The following is a 16,651-nucleotide window of genomic DNA, read 5'->3' as shown; positions in this document are numbered from 1 at the left end:
TGGGCAGCTCAGAGTTCGGTTTATCCCTCAGCTGCCGCGAGCTGCAGCCTGGCCCCACTGGGGAGAATATTTCTAACCCGCCCTGATCTGCTCTATGCAAACAGTCTCCTATTGGCAGCCAAGGTGCCACAGCAATATTCTGTTGATCATTCTGCTTCCTTCGAAGCAGGGTGCCAAGCTTGCCTGCCAAGGGCCGTATTCTCCCAGGTCATTAAGTCCAGCCCAGCAGCCTGTATGTGCCGCTTGACGCAATCCTTGTAGCGGCGTTTGGGGCAGCCGACCTTCCTACTGACTTTTTCAAATTCGCTGTACAGAATTCGCTGTACAGAACTCTCTTAGGCAGTCAATTGTTATCCATACCGGTACGTAGGGCGTGGCTGACCCAGGTCGTTTGCCTCCGCGCTAGCATAGCTTCCACGCTGGCATGGCTGCCAGCCGTAGCACGGCATTGGTGGTGATTTTGTCAGACTATTTGGTTCCCATTCTGCTGCGCAGGTGGTGTTGTCGCAGGTAGTTACATATATGGATTTGGCGACGATAGAGGGGGCAGGTCTCTAATGGGTGTAGAAGACAAGGGAGCAGAGCAGCTCTGTAAACTTGTGTTTTGTGGACACTTTGGCCCCCATCTTGACCATAAGAGGGGTGCAGTGAGGGTGCTCAGAAAACTTATTTTTTTAAACACAAAGTTGGCGACCCTACTGCAGAACAATGGGCAGTTCTCTTTAATCAGAGCCCACTCCTGTATGAACTAAGGGAGCTACTTTGTACTGAGCCTTGGGCTAAAGTAATAAACAGGAGGAGCCTGACAGCTGAGATCATACCACAAAGCCCTGAGCAGCTTCTGAGCTGCATTAGCAGAAGTGGGCGGGTTGTAGTTATTTTCCACTTCCAACTGCCTGGACTTTGTAACGCTGGGGAGCGCTGCCAAGGGACAGCATGTTCCCCCCTACTGTGGCATGACAATGTTAGTGAAGGCAGAGCTGGATTTGAATTTCTCTGAGCATGTAAGAACCGGGGCCTGTGTGCCATGGCAGTGTCCTGTCTGCTATGTACGGAGCCGTAACAAGGGTGAGGCGACTGAGGCACTTGCCTCGGGCTCACAAAGCCGAGGGGCGCAAACCAAATCTGTTTACATTTAAAGACACGTTCGGAATGGAATGTAAACAGAAGTTCTGTTTACATTTAAAGACACGTTCGGAATGGAATGTAAACAGAAGTTCTGTTTACATTCCATTCCGAACGTGTCTTTAAGGACATTCCGACTCATATTTAGCAGCAGATCTCAGTGTGCAATGTCTCTCTGCTAAGTGAGTTCTGCTTCGCCAAATCTTGACAGGCAGCGAGCTAAGAGCTCTCTCTCTCAGTGGTTATTGCAGACAGATCAGTCACACACACATTGCACTGTGCTATCCAGGCTGAACTTTGAAGCAACTGCCCTGGTCAGAGCCTGTGCTCCAGTGCGCATGTCAACATTTCAGAAGCACCAGACCTTGGGGCATACTGCCCCTAGTGGGCTGCCAGCCAACTAGCCACGAGGCGGGTGAGGCAGTGACGTCAGGAGGCAGAGTTTTTTTTTTCAAGTAGGCTAAAATAAAACTTTATTTAACTCTTACAAGATATACTCTCTTATCAACACAATGCACAAAGTGTTTACAAAATAATCCCTTTTTCTGCTCCATTTTCAGCACTACTTTTATACAAACCTTGAAAATAAGTCAGAAATCTTGACTACACATTTTTTTTGTTACATTTTTAGAAACATTGCAAGGAGTGACTTTAGGTAAACAAGATTTTTCTTAAAGTGTCATCTTCACAGGGGCGCGCCCTGTGACTGGCCGACGGCGCAGAGAACCGCCCACCAGCTGGGGCGAGGTATAAAAGCCCGGCACAGGGGTTGGAGCGGAGCCAGTAACGCGCAGTGTTGGGAACAGCAGAAGCCCGTGGCCGCCGGTGAAGGCTCCGATCCCCGTGATACGAGTCCGCGGGACGCTCGGGTAAGAGGTGCCGGTACGAGGCCGCCCCGGGCTGGAGGGACTGAAGGACCGAGCGGGGTAGAGAGTCCCGCAGTCCCGGGAAGCCGCCGTTAGACATGTCCTGGCGAAGGGGCGCGGTGCCTGGGGGCAGCCGGGTTCCCCCCGTGTGTCGGGGTGACTGGGCAGTGAGAGACCCCCTGTCCTGCCCCTTCTCTGAGGCCCTGCCCTTGCTCCCTCTATTCCCCCTTCCTCCATCGCTTGCTCATTTTCACCAGGCTGGGACAGTGGGGAGGGCTCTGGCTGTGGGTGCAGGCTCTGGGGTGGGGCTGTGACTGAGGGGTTTGGGTGCAGGGGGCCCCGAGGGGATCAGAATGTTGGAGGTGGCTCCAGGCTGGGGCAGGGGCACAGGAGGGGGTTTGGGGTGCAGGCTACAGGTGGATCTGACCTCAGGTGGCTCCCTGGGAAGTGGGGACGTGTCCCTCTGGCCATGGGTGGCAAGTTTGTAGAAATTTTGGTGGTGCCCAGAACCCGCCCCCAAACTCTGCCCCCACCTGCCTAAGGCTCTGGGAGGGGGCTGGGGGGGAGGTCTGGGGTGCAGATCCTGGGCTGGGGATTAGGGTGCAGGAGGGGTGCAGGCTTTGGGATGGAGTTTGGGTGCAGGCTCTGGGGTGGGGGTGTAGGAAGGGGTGAGGGGTGCAGGCTCCGGGAGGGAGTTTGGGGATAGGAGGGAGTGCAGGGATGAGGGCTGAGGATGAGGGATTCATGATGTGGGAGGGCTGAGGACTGGGGCTGAGGATTAGGGTGCAGGGGAGATGAGGGCTCTGGCTGGGGTGGAAGGGCAGGGTAAGCCTGCCCTGCCGGGTGGGGGTCGGGCACTAGGACCCTGGGGCAGCAGACAGCAGTTCTGCCGGGAGCTGCTCTACTCTGGCAGGAGAAGCAGGCAGGGGAGAAGTGCCCGCTGCTTTCTGTCAGGCAGGGATGCGGAGGGGCAGGGTGGGGGCGGAGACCCATGGGGGCTGGGGCCTGATCCAGGCAGGGCCAGGGGAGAGACCCAGCTTCAAATATTGCTGGAGCAGGGCCCCCAGCCCTGAATATTCCTGGTGCTCGAGCACCGCACACAGATATAACCCGCTGCCTATGCCTCTGGCTCCTAGGGGCAGCCAGGGAGGCTCTGTGCACTGCCCCTGTCTGCAGGTGCTGCCCACACTGCTCCCATTGGCTGTGGTTCCTGGTCAATGTGAGCTGTGGGGTTGATGCTCGCGCTGCAGGTAGGGGCAGTGTGCGGAGCCCCCTGGCTGCCCCTGCGCCTAGGAGCCAGAGGAACATCTTGCTGTGGAGCTGGCTGCTGTGGCTAATTGGACTTCTGGTTGAAAACCAGGTGCCTGGCAACCATATCTCTTCTCTCCCCCTCCCCCGCCTTCCTGATGGGTGGGGCCTGTAGCAGATCAGGTCTCTAAAGCCCTTTGGGGTGTAGGGGCCGATGGGGCCAAGGGGGTTTAATCATCATGGCACCACCTCTAGTAGGGAGTTGCCCCGCTGGGCAGGGAATGAGAAACCATAAATCACCCTGCTAGGTCTGTCTTGCTTGGTCTGTTTCAGCTTCAACATTGGCTGGAGAGTCCAGAGCAGGAGCCAGGGTCAGGATCCCTGCCCCAGCTCAGCTTCACTGCTGCCACTGAATTGGACCCAGTCAGACAGAGGAGCTGATCCCAGTCCAGTGCCTGCAGCAGCATCTGTAGCCTGAGTGTCACCGAGAGAGACAATGGAGTCAGCACCTGGGGCTGCTGAGAGCAAAGAGCTGCTGCAGGAGAATGATAATAGTGATGGACACCAGGAGACTGTCGGGGAGCCAGGTAATGGGGCGTCGCTGCCTGGGACCAGGCTGGAGAGAGACCCTGAGGCTGCCCCACATGGGGCCATGTTCTCAGTGGCAGCAGCCAGTGCCCAGCACCCCCCCCCCCCCCCGTCTGTGGGCAGCAGGGACTGGATCTCCCCCCGGGGCTCTCGGGGCACCGATCCCGGCTCCCAGCTGCTGCCTGGCGCACACAGCGGTGCCCGTGGGGCTGGGCAGGGGCCTCCTGGGCTGGGTGTGTCAGACCCCCTGGGACAGCCCTGGCCCAGCTCTGTCTGGTTCCTTCTCCCCCCTTCTGCTGTGTGTGGCCAGTGCGAGACTCCAGTGTGCGGGGACAGGCGCACTCGGCAGTGTGGGCCCAGCCAGCGCTCGGCAGGGGGCACGGCGCGGGGGTGGGGATGGGGGGGCAGCTTGAGCTCCTGCCAGCAGAACATGCGGGTCCTTATCTCTGTGCCCCTGAGCTCACCAGGCGCCGTGACAGCCTGGCTGGGGGTGCCAGGGAGGGCACTGGGCTGAGGGGAAGGAGGGACTGTTCTGCCAGCCCCAGCCTGCCTGACCCTCCGGGCGCCTCTCCCAGAGCGTCTGACGGGAGGAGCCATCGACAGAACGGGGCATGTTCTAGGGCAGCTCCAGCCCTGGTGCTGTCAGTGAGACGTGTCCTCGCAGCCCGGCCTGACGGGTCTTTGTGTTTCAGAACCTCGTTGTAACTGCAGGACACACAAAGCACGTACCATCATCGTAGCTGTCGTCCTCACATCCGTGTTCTTGGTTCTGATCGCTGTCATCGCTCATCTGGCAGGTGAATTTCCAATGCCCTTCTCCCCCCCCCCCCGTCTTTGCCTCCCTGGAGCTACCGTAGTCAGTCTCTCCTCATGGCCTGTCTAGCTTCAGCAGCTGGGCCAGAGGATTCCCAGAGGATGTTCCTTGCAGACCCTTCTCCCGCTCCCTCCCAGAGACCCGCATGTGAGGCCTCTCTCTGTGGGTTGGGATGAGCAGATTCATGTTAGCTCCCACCTTCCTGGGGGTGGTTGAGGGGACAAGATTCAGAGCAACAATGAGCCCTTTGCCTGCAGCATGTCACCCTGAGGTACCAGCCTGGCCTTCCTGCATTGCCGGGTCATGCCCAGGGCCAGGCTGAAATGAGCCGCAGAATTCAGTGTCGACACCTCCATTATTGCAGCATTGAAACTCACCCCTTGAGGACTGTGGCAGTGAAGGGTCCCTTAGCTCCAGGGCCGGCTTTAGCAAGTGCGGGGCCCAATTCGAACCGTTTCAACGGGGCCCCGGCAGGGATGACTATATTAAAAAAAAATGTAAAAAACACATGGGGCTTGTACTCACCGGGCGGTGCTCCGAGTCTTTGGCGGCGGGTCCTTCGCTTGCTCTGGGTCTTCAGCTGCACTTCAGTGGCACTGAAGGACCCGCCGCCAAAGACCCAGAGCAAGCGAAGGACCCGTCGCCGAAGACCCGGAGCGCTGCCAGGTGAGTAAAAAATTTAAAAGGTGCCTCTAGCCAGGGAAGAGATTCTCACTGGGCCCGGGGCCCTCTTAGGTGCGGGGCCCGATTCGGGGGAATTGGCCTAAAGCCGGCCCTGCTTAGCTCCATTCACTCCCCCGGTTTGCACAGACAGTGCATGTTAGTGCAGAGGGCGGCTGTTCGTGGTGAATGTGAACCCTGCTGTATCTGCCCAGTAGCCTGGGGAAGAGGGTGCTGTGACATGCTCCCAGCAGGGGATTTCTCTCTTTCCCTGGGATTGGATCACTGGACCCCAGGAGGGTTTAGCGCTAGCAGAGGGGGTTGAATCCAGGTCTGCCTGCATTAGGAATCCTCTGTGCTGATGTAATGTCAGTGGAGGTGAATTGGTACAAACTGCTAATGTAGACAAGCTGGTGCAGCTCACAGCAGTGAGTTGCTGCATGGCTCGCTCTGGTTCCAGTGCATCTACACCAGGGGTGTGCACTGGTGTAACTATCTCACCCAGAGTGCACTGGTGCAAACTGCCCTGCTATCGGTAGGCCCTACTCCCAGCTCCCTGCTGTAACGACAGGCTGTTGGAATGGGCAGCATTGGCTCACACAGTGCAAGGCAGCACCTGTGAGTTTGGGGTTGCGCACTTACAGGTGCAGGGAGCACCCCAGAACCAGTAGCATTTTGCAATGGGGACACAGGGTGAAGGTGGCACCAGTTAGAGGCCCCAGAACTGAAAGCTCCTTGCTGTATTGCTGTTGTGCAATATTTAAAGGGGCCTAGTAGACCTGGCAGCCCCTCCCCTGGGGGCCTACACAGTCACATATCCAGCACTCTGCAGAGGCTGTGAAGTTTGAAATTGTGCTGCTCTCAGCTGCAGCTACTCCCTAAAATGAGTGATACAAATTATACACTGAAGAGATGCCATAAAATGTCTTATGCATGGACTGCTCTACTCCATTCCATGCACCAGAGTGCATGGCTCTGCATCATTATCTGTAGGGAAATACATGCCTTGTGCACATGCTGCTTGTTCTTAGATCACAAAGGCTTCAGCTCCTAATGTTCTCCCAATTTTAGAGCCAGGGTGAGTGAGATAATGTTTTACTGGACTGCCATGGGGGTCCACTCACCACAGAGGGTACCTCCTGCTGGTCACTCTGGGGATCAGCTCCTTCCAGGTGCTGGGCCTCCTACTGTTACTCACACCTTCTTGTCAACTGTTTGACATGAGCCGCCCTGATTACCACGACAAAGGTGACTTTTTGTCCTGTTAATAGCCCACTTTAATTGAATTGTCTCTACCACCCCCCACTTGATAAGGCAACTCCCATCTTCTCATGTACTGTTATATAGATCTTCCTACTGTATTTTCCACTCCATGCATCTGATGAAGTGGATTATAGCCCACGAAAGCTTATGCCCAAATAAATGTTAGTTTCTAAGGTGCCACTAGTACGCCTCGTTGTTTTTGTTCCTCCTTTGGTGGTCTCTCCACCCATTGTTCTCTCTCTCCAGGAGCTCCAGCTCTCTCTTCGTGACCAGGCAATCTGTTCTCCACTGCCTGCCCAGTGCCACTTCCCCAGTGGCTGGTAGGGAACCTGGGCCTGCTTTGTACTCCAGGTTCCAGTTCAGGGACCCTAGACAAGCTCTGCACTAATCTGCTTATCACTGGACCTGGCCTTGCCTATATATATATCTTCCCTCCCCCCCGTCTGTGGTCACATCTCAGGAAATGTCCCTGCAGCCCCTTTCTGTTCTCAGTTCCTCTGCTTTATACAGGCCTCTCCTCTTCCCATCTGGCTGTGCCTCATCTAATCAATCCCTGCTTCCTGGCTCTTCCTCCAGGTGCAGCCTGGACAGTTAATTGGCCCATTTAGCCAATTTAACCCCTCCCAACCTTGTGTGGGGCAGACACCCCATCACGTGGACCAACTTCTGCTGGTGTAAGGGACAAGCTTTTGGGCTACACAGATGCTCTTCTTCAGGTCTTGCAAAGGTTCTCAAGGAGTCACAAGGTGGAACAGATTGTTTAGAATAAGTAATTAATGTGCATTCTGAGGGACCATTCAAGGTGGAGTGGCTCATTAACACCTCTGCAGACATAAAACAAAACAAGGGGGCTAGTGGGTCACAGATTATTATAATTAGCCATAAATCCAGTGTCTCAGTCCAGGATTCTTAGTGTCTAGCAAAGTTATGACTTTAAGCTTCCAGGCTTGTCTTTTGAAGGTGTTGGGCAGGTTTCCTTTGAGGATGAGTACTGAGGTCAGATATCAAGTGATTACTTTGTAACAAGTATCAGAGGGGTAGCCGTATTAGTCTGGATCTGTAAAAGCAGCAAAGAATCCTGTGGCACCTTATTGACTAACAGACATTTTGGAGCATGAGCTTTCGTGGGTGAATACCCACTTCGTCGGATGCAAGTACATTTACCCACAAAAGCTCATACTCCAAAATGTCTGTTAGTCAATAAGGTGCCACAGGATTCTTTGCTGCTTTTGTAACAAGTGTTCAACCATGAGTGATAGTGGGTTTTTTGTTTGTTATAATTTTTCTGTGTGAGTTCATTCAAGAGTGTCATGATTGTCTGGTTTCACCCACATAGTAGTTGTTGGGGCATTTGATGCATTGGCTGAGGTTACCCCAGATGTTGTATAGGCATGTGTGGGATCCATGGATCTTGAAAGGTGTTGTGTTGATAATCGTAGTGGTGGAGCTATGACTGCAGGTTTTGCATCTGTTGTCCTGGCAGAGTCTAGTGTCGCTTTGAGTGGTTGTCCTGATCTGTGGGGAACTTGCTTCTGATGATAAGGTTGGAGGGTTTGAAGGCCAGAAGAGGGGGGTTTAGGAAAGATCTTTCAGGCTGTGGTCCCCCCGGAGTATGTGTTGTAACTGTTTAATGATACCGCACATGGGTTCCAGTGTGGGGTGATAACTCAGGGTGTGCGGTTGGGGAGGTGTCTTTACTTGTGTTGAAGCAGGTTGTCTTGGGGTATTTGGGTTAGCAGCTCTTACCATAGTGACCCTAACAACTCTGACTCTGGCTACTCATCCACTGCACTGGCCTCACAGGTCTCCTTCATGGTTTACATGGGTGACCCTGCTGCTGCGCTCTTGGGGCATTGAAAGGGCTCCAGTGAGGGTTTCCAACGAGTTTCCTTCTTGCAGTGGTATGTGGGAGAAGAAATGGCTCTACGTAAGAGATGAATCAAGTTAAAACGTTCCTGGTCCGTCAGTGTCACAGGCCCTCTCCTATTGCTTGAGGTCTGATGCCTCCTAGTGGCCATTTTGTGTCCGACTGAAATTACTTCAAATCCCTCAGCTATTCACCTGCCTTTTATTCCTCTGAACATGCAACTGTTGGTCTTGTGCCTGGGATGAAATGCTGTGAGCTGTGTGACACCCCTAGGCTGGGTGTGTCCCTTCCTGCCAGGCAAACATAACCTGGCAAACATCTCCATTGCCATAGGTCTGGCTGTGCTGGACGGGCCCGGGCAGCGGGTGTTCAGTCTGGTGAAGGGCAGGGAGTTTGTTCCCATCTTCATCTCAACCTGCCTCTCCTGGGAAGCCAAGTGCAGAGCAGGCACAGGGGAGAAGCAGCCCCGGCCCCAGGCTAGCAGGATTCTTTGGGGTAACAGACCTGCCAAATCATTTTGAATTTGATCTCTTATCTATTAATTATTGCCCCCTCACCCCGATAACTGTCCCCTCCCTCTGCAGCTCCCTGCCCACCCCCTGCTCTAACACTGAGCTTGGGCCCAGCTCTGTGCTGGGTTTCATAGCATGAGCTCTTGAATAGGAACCCAAGAGAGTGAGGCCAGGGTCAGATAATGCCCCTCTGGGGCTGGATTCCCAGTGTCCTCCTGGCTCCCTCCCAGCACCTGCCAGGGTTGGAGGTGTCTCAGAAGCCTGGGGCTCAGGGGCTCATCTCCCCGTGTTCTCCTCATGGCTGGGCGGCAGGTCCCACTCACACCACATGTTACTGTCTCATTCTCAGTGCTGAGACCTAAGCTTCAGTCAACTGATCTGGGGCCCCCTGCTGTGCCCTGGGGCCCGGACGGCTGGGTCAGGTACCGAGGGAAATGCTACTATTTCTCTGAGACTGAAGGGAACTGGAACTACAGCCGGAGCAACTGCTCCTCCCTCGGTGCCTCCCTGGCTGGGATCGACAGTGAGCAGGACAGGGTGAGAGACTCTCTCTAATTGGGATACACTGGCCTTGGCACAGCACCAGCTGCAGTAGGACCTGGGGGCGAGGAGCAGCTCTGAGCCCTCTTGTGCTGGGAGGACGGAGCGAATGAACAACCAGCAGCTGAATCCCAGCCCTGGCTAGACCCAGGGCTCCCCTATGGTCACACCCAAACACTAGAGATCACCCACTCTCAGCTGCCCCCATCCTTCCGTAGGAGACAGCCCCTCTAGGGCTGGGCTAGCTCGGGCATCTCCTGGCCTGTTGGCTGCCTGGAGTGGGATGGAGAACACAGGCAGTGCTCCTGTTCTGGGGGTGGGAAAGCGCTGCCAGCTGAGGATTGGGGCTGGGGGGGCTCCTCTCTCGCTGGCTGAGGATGTAGAGCAGTGACTCAACCTTTCCAGACCACTGTACCCCTTTCAGGAGGCTGATGTATCTTGTGTACCCCCAGTTTCATCTTGCTTACAAATACAGCCACTATTACTGACAAACTGCTGCCTTTCTCACTTCTGCCATATAATTATAAAATTAATTGGAACAGAAATATTGAAAATACATGTCAGTGTACAGTACATAGAGCAGTATAAACAAGTCAGTGTCTGTATGAAATGTTAGTTTGAACTGACTTCACTACTGCTTTTCATGTAGCTTGTAAAACTAGGCAAATCTCTAGATGAGTTGATGTGCCCCTGGAAGACCCCTGTGTATCCCCAGGGGTACACATACCTCTGGTCGAGAACTACTGATGCAGAGGGTCTTCTCACACTTCCCCTTCTTGGCTGAGGATGGGGGTTTGGGGGCCTCCTGTCAGCATTGACCACTCCCTTTTCAGATTGACCCCGTCTCTTATCTTGCTGTGGTGAGCGGCGGCTGCTCTGTGAGAAGAGCAGCTGCCGCAGAGAGCTCAGACCTAGCAGCTGCCCCCAGGCCAGGGGAACTTGGGGTGCGGGTGACTGGGAGCACAGGGGCGGGGCTGCTGTGTGCGGTGGGAGGGTTAATACTGCCTGGAGACCTTGTGCTTTGCACGAGAGAGGGGGAAATCCAGCGTCCTTCTGAAAATAAATTGAGCCCCTTCAATGTGTGACTGGGATTCTCTGCAGCACAGAGCCGTGGGGGGAGGAGGCACCAGAGCTGGGGCTGATCTATAATGTCCCTCGGCTTTCTTTAAGATGTTCCTGGTGTGCTATAAGGGTGTCCATGACCACTGGATCGGCCTCCGGAGGGAGCAGGGGCAGCCCTGGAAATGGACCAATGGCACCGAATTCAACCGCCTGTAAGTCTCTCATCCCTGTTTACTAATTCCCTGGGCTTGGGGTTTCTGGTATCTGAGCTGTTTAAGTTCAGGTGGATCCACCATTCAGTGCTACTGAAACAACCAGACACGACCCTGGTCCATTCACGTCCTGCGTGTATCAGAGACCAATGGGAGCCGGTGTGTCCCGGAACTCTCGTCTCCTCCCCGCAGCACGGTGCTGGGCCGGAGACAGAGCCCGCCACAGCCAGAGGTGCCCTTGCAGCGTGCTGGGATTTCAGCTGGGACACTTGCTGTCCTTCCCCTGCCCTCTTCAGCGAGGTCCCTGGGGTGTCTGACACCACCCCCACCCCTGGGAAAAGGAGGGAGCTGGAGGATTGCAGCCAGCAGGTTTGAGTGACTTGGTCGGTGAGGCCTCTGAATCTGCAACAAGGCACCGATGTTAAAATTTGCGATCAAATGGTCTGTCACAAAACAAATAGGGACCCAGGAGTTCATGCAGGTATGTATTCCCCAAACTGTCACAGGCCACTGCCATTCAGGTGCCCAGTATAAATCTAGCAACCTAACTCTATATGCCCAGAGAGCCTTGACCAAGGTCCAGGCACTATAGTGCATGTTTGGGGCCTCAGATCCTGGAGTCATGTGATTGCAGTACAGTCACATAGACAAAAGTCTCTGTTCCTTGTGGTTGCTGGGAAATGTGACCTGAGTGTAACCAACATAGCAGCACCTGCCTGAGTCTGCAGAGAGCCTGAGCCAATAGCTCAGAAGGGGGAACTGCTCCATGCATCTCAATGGGATGTTAACTCTGAAACTTGCTGCCCTGAGGGGTTCCCCGAAGCCCATCCCAGTAGAGGACTCTTCATGGGGAGTCCTCGCTGCTGCCACCTCCTCAAGGCTTGACTGAGATAATGTCAATGGGGGATCCCACCCAGAGTCCTCTGCTCAGGTGGGAGGGTGTTCCCTTCTCTGGGATGGACCCAACCCACCTGGAGACAGACTGGGGGTGGGGGAGACCCTAGTCTGCTCAGAGTGGCGCTGGCCCCCCTGGCAGATGACTGTGGTGTATGTGACCTGTCACTAGCTGGGATGGGAACGTGGGGAGCCCCATGTGGGGGGTTTGCCTTGATCCTGCCCTTCACCCAGGGCCAAAGTGCTGCCTCCAGCGCTAACGTGAGGCACTGCAAGAGCTGATGTCATCTCACAACACTGCTGTGTTTGTGCTGCAGTCCCTGTGCTGCTGCCACTTCGGTGCAGTCTGTCCTGAGAGGCCTCTGCCTTGACGGGCCGATGGAAAGTGTCCAGGGAGTCCCCATCTGGCTCTTTCACCTGGTGGTTACAGCTGCTCCCTGCCGTGCAAATGCATCTGGAGTCTCTGCCCAGCGGCAGCCTGGCTGGGTTGTGCTGGGGAGTCTGGACCTCCAGGGGCCCGTCCTAACCCAGACTGGGCGGGAGTGAGCCGGGAGTGGGATCAAAATATCCACCCATCTTCATGGCGACCAGTCCAGCTTCTTAGACCCGCCTGTGCAGTTGGGAGAATCCTGAATAGAGTCAGGCCAATATTTTTTTTTCTCCAGCAAATAGTAACTTTCCCAAAAAGTGCATTTTGGGGGCAATGTAACTATTTGCAAATCCAGCAAATAGTTTTTGGCTGGGGGGAGAAAATGAAGTTAAAAAAATAACGGTGAAATCTAAACACTTCGACTTTTTGTTTTGAACTGATGTTTTGTTTTTGAAATTTAGTTATTTCTTTAAAAAAAAAAACAAAAAACCCAAAAAACAAAAGTTGAAAAACACCCAAAATTGAAATGAAAAACTTGGTTTTGGGTTAAATGAAATGTGTCGGTTGATGCAACACTTTTTTTTTCTGTTTCATTTTGTTTTCAGGCGTCTTTTGAGCTGAAATGAAGAGTTTTCATTTCAGTGAGGGGGGGGGAGGGGGAAACAAATCAGTTTTGGTTTGAACCAAACTATATTTCAGTTTGGCCCCTGAGCTGAACAATGAACGATTTGCTCCGCTCTGCTCCTGAGGGGCTGTGAGAGGAGCTGCTGCGCACTCAGGCCTGCACTGTGGAGAGAGGCTCCCCTGGCTGTGACGGGTGTAAAATGCCCGGGCTCCACCTGACTGCAGCTCCCGGCTTCTGTGTTGCAGGTTTGTGATAAGAGGAGGCGGTGACTGCGCGTATCTGAATGACGAGAAAGGGGTCAGCAGCTCACGGTGCTCCATGGAAAGACGGTGGATCTGTAGCAAACCTGAGGTGTATGTGATGGGGAAAGGAACGCACTGGAAGGGAGCTCCAAAATAAGCCTCCTAGAAATAACAAGGAGTTCGGTGGCACCTTAAAGACTAACAGATAAGCTATCGTGGGTATAAAACCCCACTTCAGATGCACAGAAATGACATGGATACAACTCTCACCTACTTGAATGAGCCATGTCCCCGTTCGTCAGAATACCATATATTTAAATACTTTGGATGTTTTCTACATTTTCAAATATATTGATTTCAATTACAACATAGAATACAAAGTGTACAGTGCTCACTTTACATTTATTTTTATTACAAATATTTGCACTGTAAAAATAAAAGAAATAGTATTTTCAATTGCATTACAGTACTTGTATTAGTGAATCTCTTTACCATGAAAGTTGAACTTACAAGTGTAGATTTAGGTACAAAAGAAACCTGCATCCAAAACTAAAACAATGTAAAACTTTAGAGCCTACAAGTCCACTCCATCCTATTCCTTGTTCAGCCACTTGCTCAGACAAACAAGTTTGTTTACATTTGCAGGAGATAATGCTCCCACTTCTTGCTCACAGTGTCACCTGAAAGTGAGAACAGATATTCACATGGCACTGTTAATTTTTTTGAGTTAATCATGTGAGTTAACCATGATTAATTGACAGCCCTAATAATTAGTATTACAGTATTGGTGGGAGCCTCCAGTCATGGAGTGGGGCCCCTTTGTGTTAAGTGCTGTGCATACACATAGGAAGCTCCTACCGAAAGAGCTCCCACTCAGAACATGGTGAGAACCAGGTGGAGATAAAGAGGAGAAGGCTGACAAGGAAAGAGTAAAATAACTGTTTTTGTAGCGTCAGAGGCACTCTCAGCATTGATCTTGCACCTACCAGACTGATGAAAGGAAAGATGACAGAAGTGCTGGGGATGTACAGCACATCACTGCTACACCTAAAGTGTTAGAAGGTGCCCCATCAACTTACAAATCACCCTGCTGGCTGAACATTGCTCTCCTGCTGTAGTTATGAGCAGAATTGATTGAAAATTTTCTAGCCACTTTACTTGACAAAAAATTGCCTTTCTTCCAGAATGAAAATCACAGCAGAAAACTTTTTAGTTGAAATTTTCCAGTTTTTGGTTGAAATAAAAATAACCCTGGAAACGAAAATTTCCCACGCATTTAGCCTCCTTTTCACTGCCCATGTTACCAACTCTCACATTTTTATCACAAGTCTCATGATTTTTGGTGTTTTTCCTTTAAGCCCCAGCTCCTGGAGTCAGGTGATTTTAAACAAACCAAGATTCTCATTTAAAAAAGGGTTGGGCAGAAAAGTTTGAAAATGTGACTTTAGTGCGACCTAGATGCCCAGAAACCAGAAAGTAACCAAAAACCCCCAAAGTGTTGTTTTTCTAAAACTCTCATGATTTTTGAGGGCCTTATGCATGGTTTTTGAACAGCAGGGGATGGCACCGCTGGAGCGGTGTAAATAAAGGGGCCTTGGTGCGAATGAGAATCTGGCCTATTGTATTTCAGGCTGACAGTGTCCCTTTAGCATGGTGACTGTGTTTTCCGTTACAGTGAGTCCTGCAACCTCTTCCAGAGAGAGCGACTCCTGGTTCTGGGACAGTAGGAGCCAGGGTTACCTGCCAAGCTGCTGTGGCGGGGTTCACATAGAATTGATTTCAAGTGAGAATGGAAATCCTCCAGGCAGGAGCTGCATTCACTGTTACTGATGATTCTGGTACCATTATTCTCCGATGTATTCAGAGTTCCTCTGGTCTGTCCTGCACACAAGATGTGCATCTGGGAAATTTCAAAACAGCATCACAGTCACTTCTAAGGTAACTAATTAGGGATTAAAAACCAGCTGGTGGAGGGTGTAAAATCATCAAGTGTCCATCACAGCTAAACTAGGGGCAGAGAAACTTATTCACCAACTCTGAGGGCCAGTTAATGGGATGGGGGGGGGGGCTCCTTCCCCCTTCTGAGCACCTGCTGGGAAATCAAACCAGGGCCACGCTTGGCCAATGGAGGACAAAGAGGGCTACATGGTTTTAAACCTCCGGCTGAAGCAGAGACAACCAGGCCGCCCTCCAGGAGCTGGGCCCCAAGGTAAGTGACTGAGCATCCTCCCGGGGCATCTACTTTCACAGTTACAGGGGGTGACTGGGGATTCAAAGAGACCCAAAGGAGCTGAAATTTACTGGGACCTGTGCGTCCAACTGCACTGGACAGCTCTGACAGTCCCAGCCTGGGCCTTTGATCAAATGGTCCCATCTGGCCTTAAAATGTATGGACTAGCCCCTGTGTGTTGCTATCACCTGCATCCCTGCAGAGCCAGGGCAGGTGCGGGGTTTAAGTCACCTCTGCTCTTCCCAGGTTGTTAAAATGGGACAGGTGGGGGGGTCCTGCTTAGATCCTGGGCAGAGGGGAGCAGGAGCCCAGCAGCCCCTGTGGTGCAGAGGGTGTGAACAATGGCCGGGTGAGGAAAGGTTTTCTTCCCAATGAAGCAGGAGCCAGAGGTGGTGACATGGTGGCACCAGATGGGAGCAACCAGCTCTGAGAGAGGCTTTAACTCAGTGCACCTGTTGTTTAAAGAGACCCCCCCCCCCCACTGCCAGGCCAGGCCAGGCCAGGGGCTCAGCAGAGAGACCCCAGGCAGTGCCAGGGGTTCGTGACTCAGCTGTAACCAGAGCCAGAGGGAAGTTTGGACACTGTCTCCTCTATAAATAGTTTATGACCCAAGCACTGAGCCAGAGAAGATGGGAGGGGGAGCGAATATGAGTAGGACAGAGGTGGGGGGATGGGACACATGGAGCCGGGGGGGCAGGGAGGGCTGGGAACACCCCTGCCAGAGCGACGATGGGAGCCATCAAAGCCGCGTCTCGGCGTCTCCATGTGGCAGGAATCCCAGATTTGCAGCTAGGCCGAGAACCTGGAAGAGACGAAGCCACGAGTGCACCTGGGGCTGCTGCAGAGGCTGGGGGACCGGAGCCCAAAGCTACAGCCCGGAGCACGTGGTTAAATGGCTCCTGTTATTAAAGGACAAATCAGGCCAGTGTTTTCCCCGTCGCTCCTGCTCTGACTCTCTTGGGCCCCTAACCCGAGTGTGCCCGGGCAAGTGGTGCTCCGCTGAGAAAGTGTCTGACTCCCCCTGCAGTCTCTGCCCCCTGCCTGGGGGACTAGACTCTGCCTGGGACTCGGCCCACAAGGCCACCAGCCTGCCTTAGTCTCCCCCCCTCCCCCGCTGCTCCGCCCTCTGGATCCACCTTCCCTGCCCAACCCCCCCTGCTGCTCCGCCCTCTGGCTCTGTTGGTGGCACCAGGCATGGCCCAGTGTTAAAAGAGGGATGGAAAATGACAGTGCCAATGAAGGCTCCCTGTATCAGGCCTCTGCTTGTCCGAACCGCTTCCATGTTTAGACTTTAATTAACCCCACAGGCCAGATGGAAAGAATGGAATGTGTGACAACTAGTTATCAGTACCAGGAGGCAATTATACAGCCTGCTTGCACCTGGCTGAAGGGAGTGAAACAGAATGACGGGTCAAGAAAAAGTTACTAACGAGATAATATGGTTTTTGCCAAGTATGACTTAACTGCTTCATGTGATTGCTATTGCAAAGTGTATTTGCTGCATGGGAATGAAAGGTGGGGGGAGAGGAGGAG

The 16,651-nt window shown here is 53.1% G+C and overlaps 1 protein-coding gene across 2 annotated transcripts; it reads left to right on the top strand.

Annotated features, from left to right (window-relative positions):
• The first annotated feature begins 3,735 nt into the window (after positions 1-3,735).
• Positions 3,736-14,905, top strand: LOC123346325 (C-type lectin domain family 2 member D-like). 2 transcript variants are annotated; one of them, XM_044983664.1, is made up of 5 exons: positions 3,736-3,826; positions 4,520-4,624; positions 9,293-9,480; positions 10,654-10,757; positions 12,892-14,905. In XM_044983664.1, exons 1-5 carry the CDS (start codon positions 3,736-3,738, stop codon positions 13,043-13,045), a joined length of 642 nt encoding a protein of 213 aa, XP_044839599.1. In that variant the 3' UTR covers positions 13,046-14,905. The 2 variants fall into 2 exon arrangements, 1 of the variants encoding a protein (XP_044839599.1); XR_006572968.1 differs by lacking the exons at positions 3,736-3,826; positions 9,293-9,480 and having other exon boundaries at positions 4,268-4,624.
• The last annotated feature ends 1,746 nt before the right edge of the window (positions 14,906-16,651 follow it).

The sequence above is a fragment of the Mauremys mutica genome, chromosome 12 (genome assembly GCF_020497125.1).
Source record: "Mauremys mutica isolate MM-2020 ecotype Southern chromosome 12, ASM2049712v1, whole genome shotgun sequence".
In the NCBI taxonomy this organism is placed as follows: Eukaryota; Metazoa; Chordata; order Testudines; family Geoemydidae; genus Mauremys; species Mauremys mutica.
The sequence above is the reverse complement of the archived record's forward strand: the minus strand, read 5'-3'. Positions and strand labels throughout refer to the sequence as shown.